The 8,425-nt window shown below is 31.7% G+C and overlaps 2 protein-coding genes across 2 annotated transcripts; one reads left to right on the top strand and one right to left on the bottom strand.

Moving 5' to 3' along the window:
* The first annotated feature begins 380 nt into the window (after positions 1 to 380).
* On the top strand, positions 381 to 1,210 carry LOC129919031 (TP53-regulated inhibitor of apoptosis 1-like). Its single transcript, XM_055999834.1, has 3 exons — positions 381 to 479; positions 600 to 793; positions 856 to 1,210. Exons 2-3 carry the CDS (start codon positions 647 to 649, stop codon positions 946 to 948), a joined length of 240 nt encoding a protein of 79 aa, XP_055855809.1. The 5' UTR covers positions 381 to 479; positions 600 to 646; the 3' UTR covers positions 949 to 1,210.
* Positions 1,133 to 6,978, bottom strand: LOC129919030 (rRNA N6-adenosine-methyltransferase ZCCHC4). The gene is made up of 3 exons (XM_055999833.1): positions 6,600 to 6,978; positions 6,289 to 6,527; positions 1,133 to 2,181 (listed from the first exon to the last, which is right to left on the bottom strand). Exons 1-3 carry the CDS (start codon positions 6,843 to 6,845, stop codon positions 1,227 to 1,229), a joined length of 1,440 nt encoding a protein of 479 aa, XP_055855808.1. The 5' UTR covers positions 6,846 to 6,978; the 3' UTR covers positions 1,133 to 1,226.
* Between the last annotated feature and the right edge of the window lie 1,447 nt (positions 6,979 to 8,425).

The following is an 8,425-nucleotide window of genomic DNA, read 5'->3' as shown; positions in this document are numbered from 1 at the left end:
CATCTTTGAACTCCGTCTCTCAATATTTTTAAGCAATAATTGGTGAGTAGAAATCTAGTACAACAACTATACATTCCTATCTCCTCGAGTAGAAGATCATGTGTTAATTCTAGTACTAGATCTACTCATGAGTACACGAAGACGTAGACGCTTAAGCTGCACATAAGAGCAAAGGAGAAATCGATCTTTCTTTCTGCCTTGTTCTTATGTGCATCTTGTGCGTCTACGTCTTCGTGTAGAAGTCGTTAAATACTCAACTGAAAAATGCAATTCCCATCTAATCTTGCTAAAAAGCATTTTTGTACTAGATTATCGTATACATTTTTTTTTTATAAACATCCACATGAACACGTCTACCTAGATTCTTTAAACAAAATACTCATAACCCGAACGCAGACATCTGTCACACGCCTGCGCTAAATTTGACATTTCTCTGACACTTCCACTTTCGATTATTACACGATTTATGTGGAAAAAAGGTTGATTTTTTCAAAAGAAAATTTTGTTTTTCAATAAAATATAAAATATTAAAATAAAACAAACTTAATTCATATTCTAATTATTAAAATAAACATTTGCTATCATTTTTCTCTTTTCAGATTAACAAAACACCAGCTGACAACAAAGAAAAACCAACTCAATAACCATGAACAGTTTAGGTTCGGAATGTAATGAATTAAAAAAACAATACGATGCATGTTTTAATGCTTGGTTCTCTGGACGATTTCTCCATGGAGACACCGATGATTCGGTGTGTTCTTCAATATTTAAAGTTTATCAAGAATGTGTTAAGGTAAATTTATAAAATTCCAATCAATTAGTATTAGAATTAACTCTTTAATCTGTCTTAAACAGAAAGCAATGCAAGAACATAAAATTGAATTTCGAGAAATCGAAGGAGATTACACAACCGGCGATTTCAAGTCCTCTGACAAAACAACGAGCTGACCTGAAATCTCTACCACAACTGAAGCCTCAGCTGAAGCATCATTAACAAATAGACGACGAGTCAGTAGCATTTAAGAAATATTATTTTTTTTAGTTTATTTTGTTCAAATTCCAATGCACTCTTTTAGTTGTTGTTTTTTGTGAATTTATGGAAGAACAAAGTAATAAAAAGAAGTCTAAAGTGTTGCTCTCAAGCAGTTTTATGTATTTTAAAAAGTTTTAAACATAAATAAAATGTACATACTACTCTTATCTATATAAATCCACTTTTGCATTATTTACTTTTTATTCCTTCTCTTGAACTTGAGAGTAAATTGACCCATGAAGGATTTCTCTTGAATAAAGTGTGTCCGTTTGGGACATGATTTCTCGTTGTGCTCCTTTGGCTGTCTACAAATAAGACAAACGCTCGGATGTTTCTTTTTGCTTTTGTATAACTGCAAAGCTCGACAATTGTACTCGTTGTGTCCCACTTCCCGGCAGATCCAGCATCGAATCCTGGCCTGGTATTCGGCGCATTTGTGGTCTCCTTTTTGAGTGCATCTGCGGCAATCTTTGCAGTGGACGTAGTTTGGTTTAACGCAGGTTTTACATTCCACACAATGACGATAACCGTCTCCGTTTTTGGATGGACACACTCGACAGATATCGCAGTGAGTGTTCTCTTTGCTTGTCCACCGATTGCACGGCTTACAGAACTTGTATCCCTCTGCAGAAGGTAGGACAACAAGATTCTGTGGGACATTAGAGAACAAACGCACAGGACTGCCCAATTTGCGCCCTTTACTGCCATCGCTGTAACTCTCGTGATTTGTGTAATTGATTTTGTAGTCGGACATTTCCATCTCTGGCATCACCTGGCGGATGTAGGTTTCTCCGAAATAAGGATAAACCCAGAAGACCGATGGCATTTTGTGGACTTTGTTTATAGTCCGATAAAGCGAGGTGAGCTGCTTGATGCTGTTGGCAACGACTTCAGTTCGACATCCAAACGGAGGATCGATAAAGAAGGCCAAGTTTTCTTCCCCATCACTCAGGGTAATGAATTTTTCGAAGGCCGAACGTTGTTTCTCGTCGAAGAAGTGATTGTTGCACATGTTATACCAGGCAAACTGGTCATCATCGTAAAAGTAGAAATATCTGTGATCGAAGTCAAGGAGGAAAGAATCTGTTTGAGTCATCTGTGTTTGAATGTGGGCATGCAAACGGGGTGTTCCAATGCAGATTACTTTTCTAGAAAAATAAGGAACAATTAAATAAAAAATACTTGAAGGTCTATGTTATACCGAGAGCCCACAGCATATTTTGGTAGTGGAGTGATAACCAAAATGTGAGTATGCAGTTTTAAAGCTTTAAATCACGCCTTTATATGGTTTTCAAAAGTTAAACAACGCAAGTTTTCCAGTTAATGTAAGTAGTCTAAATTAACACAAATTCACATTCTACATATGAATATGGATTGATGCTCTGTCATTTCTACTAAACCTGAATACCTTAATCTCGTCGATGCGCCAAATAGAACTCAAGATATAAGACTTTTACTGGCGATATAGGTATGTACAGTGCTGCTAAAAACATTCCGGATTTTTTTGTCATTTTCACCAATTGAAATTTTATAACACAAAACTGCAACAAAATATTATTTTAATATTTTTTCTAGGTCGTTTATATATCAGTTAAGCAATTTCAACAGAAAATAGTGATCTTTAATGCATACAAAAATTTTAAAAATTGAAAAATGAAGTAGAGTCAGAATTTGAGCTGTGAAAAACTAACCAGATTTTTCAAGGATTTCGATTCAGGTTGTTGAGGTAACGGTTTTAAGCGTCACTTCAATACAATTTTTGTTTGCAGTGACAAACAAAGTTGTTAGCTTTGTGAATTGTATAAATTATTTAATGGAATAACGGAAAAAACGCGTTATAGTCATCAAACTCGTTACTGAGTTGTAGAACATTTTCAAGCCGAAATAAAACAAAATATTATCCCTTTGGGATGTTGAAAATTGCAACGTCAAGTGAGTTTGATATCGTCAAAAAATAATAATGCGAAAAATTAGTTGAAGTAGATCAATTGGGTGGATGCCATCACAAAATATTCCTAAAAACTGATAGGCGAATAAAGAGTTTTTTGATAAAAGATCCTTTTGCGACTTTTTAAACGATTTGTGAAAAAAATTTAAGAAAAAAATATCAGAAAATAAGTTTTTAAGCAATAACAAAACTAATTTAATTTCGTTCAAGATTTCGTTATCGAATTTTTGTGTGCAAAATTTCGTTTCGTTTCAGCTTTTTACTAGGCTTATCTCCCAAATTACACATTTTCGACAACCAAAATAGAGCTTGAACCAAAACCTACTTTTCTAACGGATTTTTGTGTGCTGAGTTCGAATCCGAAGTCAAAATTTCACTGGCACGTCACGTTTTTGAAATACTTGAGTATAAACAGGTTTTTTTTTTTGAAATTTCATGTCGAATTACATCACCGTTAAAATTTTGTCTTTTTGTGAAACTTCTTATACAATCTCAAAACGCCATATTTAAACCTCCTAAAGGTATTAACTTTTTTTCAAAATATGTTTTTTTTTCTCAAAGATATTTAAAAAAAGAAATTTGTCTAAAATTTTGATTGGTTTTTTCAAAGTAATAAATGGGTTTTTGAACTAAATTTCAGTTTGCATCTTCTGATTTCGAATTAAAAAAAGCAACATATTACGGAAAAATATATATTTTTGACTAAACATCAAAAAGAACTAAATTGAAAATTAGTTTTTGAGACTTTATAGCGAAAATAGTGATAAATATAGCTAACAAAAAAAAAAAAATAGACGTGATAGAATCAATCTGTAAACAGTTTTGAATTCAGGACACTAAAGTCAATTAAAATCACGTAACAAAGTTCTTGCTTTCGACTTTTTTTTTTGCCAAAAAGTGTTTTTTATGCAAAAATATTTATATTGCCAAATAATAATAAAAAATTAAATTTTGAAAAAAAAAATTATTTTTGGAGTTTTAAAAAACTTTGAATCTTTTTTTTTTTTTTAATCGATTTTACGAAAACGGGAAGTTGATTTTTTTTTCGAAAAAAAATTTAGTGCCAAATTAATTTTTAAAATTTTGTTTCAAAATATTATTTAAAAAAAAATGAGTTTTTTTAAAAAACGGCTCAAACGATTTTGATTTTTTGCTATCTTTAATCAACATTTCCGCGCCAAGTCGGCCTTTAAGAAACAGAAATTTTATATTTGAAAATCCTCATTCTACAAACTATGGACAGCGCGAACCTTCATATTTCTCATAGTTGTAAATTTTTTAATATGTACTATCATGATCTAGATATCGTCGGCGTAAAGCAAAATTGTTCTAAGACTAGGCGCACACATGCGATTTTAGTCGCGCGATTATTTAGTCGCAAAAATGGATCACAAGGATTTCAATGCCTGTGCGCACCTGCGCACACATGCTTCCCGCGATTAAAAATTTGAAAATTGTGTCTACAGTCATTGAAATTGTTGTCATCTAATTTGCGACTGAATAATCGCGCGATCAAAATCGCATGTGTGCGCCTAGCCTAAATCCGCTTTTTACTGAAAATGAGTTAATGATGCAGTTTTCTAATTTGAGGGTGCTCTTTCCGAATTTGAAATCCGTTTTTGTCAAAAACATTTAATTCCAAAATATAATTTAATGGAACATAGAACAATAAAAACAGGGAAGTAGCCTTTTGAAAATGAGCCCGAGTATTCTTAATTGTTCTAAGTCCAATCATATTTTGTTCTAAGTCCACTTTTTATTTAAGTAAAAAACGTTCTTGTATAGGAATTTTTCTATCTCCAATTTTGGGTTTTTAGTTTTAAAAAATATTTAAAAATAGTATGCACCTACTCATGAGGTTAACATAACTTGAATGGCAAACGAGCAGCTAATTGTCGCTTTAAACCAATTTGAAACTTAAAGATCGTGCCCTGTAAAATTTACTTTTTGTGACTTAGAACAATTTTGCATTACGGCGACGATATACAGGGTGTCCCACAGTCACCGCCACAAATGAAAACCATGGATTCCTGAGGTCATTTTAAGTCGAAAAACTTAAGAGGTAATTTTATCGTTTTCGTCCCGTTTTCGAGTTACCACGGTTTTTATAATTTTTGCTCTCTTGTCCTTTAACTAGCCTTATCTTTGCCAAACTACGTTTGATTTGAAAGATTTTTTTTGCAACCAATCAAGAATTTATTGCAATTTAAGTTTGTCTCAAAACTTTTTTTTCTGCGGAACACCGTTTCTCCACAATTTTGCATCAAACACAATTTTCTTCGTTTTTTTAAGTTGTTTTTTTACACTTTCATATCATTTAAGTAAAAAAAAAACACATTAATGAGTATAAATGTTTTGTGCTTTTTATTAAAGCCCAGTTTATTTTCATAAAAAAAATAAGTTTTATTTCATAAAAAAAGGCTACTGAATGTAATTAAAAAAAAAATAAACAAACTGAGTGAATTAAAAAAAAAAAACAATAATTTTTCAATACAAAATTAATTTAAATGAATCAAAACTTTTTCTGACTTTTATCTATTTGTTCTTTTCTTAACCACAATTGCTCAGAAAAAGTTTTTAATTCATTTAAATTAATTTTTTATTTAAAAATTATTTTTTTTTTTTCATTCACTCAGTTTGTTTATTTTTTTTTTAATTACATTCAGTAGCCTTTTTTTATGAAATAAAACTTATTTTTTTTATGAAAATAAACTGGGCTTTAATAAAAGCACAAAAAAATTATACTCATTAACGTGTTTTTTGACTTAAATGATATGAAAATGTAAAAAACAACTTAAAAAACGAAGAAAATTGTGTTTGATGCAAAATTGTGGAGAAACGGTTGTCCGCAGAAAAAAAAGTTTTGAGACAAACTTAAATTGCAATAAATTCTTGATTGGTTGCAGAAAAATCTTTCAAATCAAACGTAGTTTGGCAAAGATAAGGCCAGTTTAAGGACAAGAGAGCAAAAATCTTAAAAACCGTGGTAACTCGAAAACGGGACGAAAACGAGAAAATTACCTCTTAAGTTTTTCGACTTAAAATGACCTCAGGAATCCATGGTTTTCATTTGGGGCGGTGACTGTGGGACACCCTGTAAATATTTGAGATTAAGCAAATCTGTAGATTTAAATATCGTAGATTGAATAAATAAATAAATAAATAAATAAATGAATAAATAAATAAATTGAAAGTCATGTTCAAACACCCTGAAAGCTGCCAGATTTTTAAATTCATTTTAAGAATGCATAAAGCTTTAAAACTGCAAAATTTGCTGTGGGCTCTTAGACTATGTCTTCATTCTTACTTGATATTGCATTTATTGAGACATGATTCGAAGACCTTTAATGATTTCTCATCAAAAAAGTATTGTGCTTCGACTTTGTCATTGTCGATTGGTTTTAAGAAACTTGTTGGATTAAGGAATTTGTCATTTGTGATTCCTTGAAGAGTATTGTGATCTGAATGAAGATGATTCTCCAAATGAACGTAAGGTAAGTTACAAGTGTGACAATAGTTTCGATTCTCAACTGGAACTGATTTTAACTTAAAAATAAACAAAAACAAAAAAAAATATGAAAACACTATCAACATGTTTGGAAGAGATTTTTTACTAACCTTTCGTCGTAGTTTCTTATAATCATAAGTTTCCATTGGATATCGACGTTTCTTATGTGAATCAGTTAATTCTTTTAAATTTGTATGATATCCACATGAGTTTTTATCACGAAATGCCGAACAGGCAAAGAAACCTTCTTTGAGGGACGATGTTTTGTAAAAGTATAACATTGGCCCGTGGGGACAGTGGGGATGTGTTCCGGGTTCTTCTTCACATTTGACGAGCAGTTTTTCATGGTGATTCATTTTTAATTTAATATATTATTTAATTTGGGATATTTTTAATATTTTAAAATAAACTTTTGCAACGAAAAACAAATCACACACACAAAATTTATTTTAAAAAGGTCTTGCAAATGCGCGCCATCAGTTAATTTGACATTTGAAAATATAAACACCTGTCAGTTGTTTGGACAGTGCTTTGGCCTCGTTCAATGATAATTTCTGAAAAAAGAACTAGTTTGTCCTCTTACATATATTAGCCGTGTTCCTTTGAAGGTTACAAAAGCGGTGTTCACATGAGTGGCTGAAAACGTAAATCTAGTACTACCAACTACACATCATGTTTGAATCGGAACGTACTGGTTTATACCATTAGCCCTGAGGTGGTAGTCTACTAATAGTAGATGTTTTGGTTAATCTAGTACTATCATCTACTTATGCTCGTCTTCCCGAGTAGATACGATTTGTATTGAATTCAATACAAATCGTTTCTACTCGGGAAAAAGAGCATTAGTAGATGATATAGTGCTAGATTAACCAAAACATCTCTACTATTACCCAGCAAACGTTGAAGTACAGAAATAACCAGTGAAATTAATATGTATGTACGTTTAAGAAGTACCCAAGTAACAATTTTACTTGCATAAGGTCCATTTTCTTCGATTCGGCAAGCTATAGTTTGTATACATTTAGTTTAAGGCTTACTTACGCAAATCATCCATTTTGGAAAAAAGGAGGTCTCCTTAAGGCCATCTGGAAGTGTTTAGAAGAAGCCTTGTAAATAAAAGTTAAAAAAGACCTTTATAAGACCTGTTTGAACCGTTCTAAAGAAGCCTTCTATTTTCAAGTGACAGAAGGCTTTCATAAGGCCTGTTCCAAGAGGTTCTTGTAAGTATGCAATGTTTTTATCTCTCAAGTATGCAATGTTTTTCACCAATAAGTATGCAAAGCTTTTATCCTGTTTGTAACGCTTTAGAAAAAAACATTGCATTTTTATGTGAGGTTTCAATTAGCTTCCTTTTTTCCACTTATCTTTAATATTCGAGTATGGTCTACTGGTAAGGTGCTGGCTTGGTATGCAGAGGTACGTGGGATCGATTCCTGGCCGGGCCATGTGATGAAAATAAAAAAATGTGTTCTTTTTCAATTATAATAATATTCTCATCATTTGAGAACAACAGAAAAAGCAGTGGAATTTCCAAAAAAAGGAAAAGAAACAAAATAGGAAAAAATTAAAATAAATAAAATAATTTATGTATAAAATGCAAAACAGGAAAAATCAAAATAATACAGTCAAATAAGGAGAAAAAAGGGGTAAATCTCGGAATGAATGTTAATAGAAATTTTTTTTGCTCAATATCTTCCTTTTGCCATTCTATAACATATCTCATAAGTCTAGAAAAATCTCATGTCCGCTTGTCGCGATTTCAAGGTCAAATCGCGAAATGGAGATTTTCAAAATTAGCAAAAATAGGCTATGGTATTATATACACATATGATACATGATTTCAAGGTATTTTTTAATGCTGATTCCAAAAAATCTAAAATCTGACGTCTCTGGAAAAAGTTATACCTGTTTTTCATCTGTCAACTCATATTATTAT

Source organism: Episyrphus balteatus, chromosome 4 (genome assembly GCF_945859705.1).
Source record: "Episyrphus balteatus chromosome 4, idEpiBalt1.1, whole genome shotgun sequence".
In the NCBI taxonomy this organism is placed as follows: domain Eukaryota; kingdom Metazoa; phylum Arthropoda; class Insecta; order Diptera; family Syrphidae; genus Episyrphus; species Episyrphus balteatus.
The sequence above is the reverse complement of the archived record's forward strand: the minus strand, read 5'-3'. Positions and strand labels throughout refer to the sequence as shown.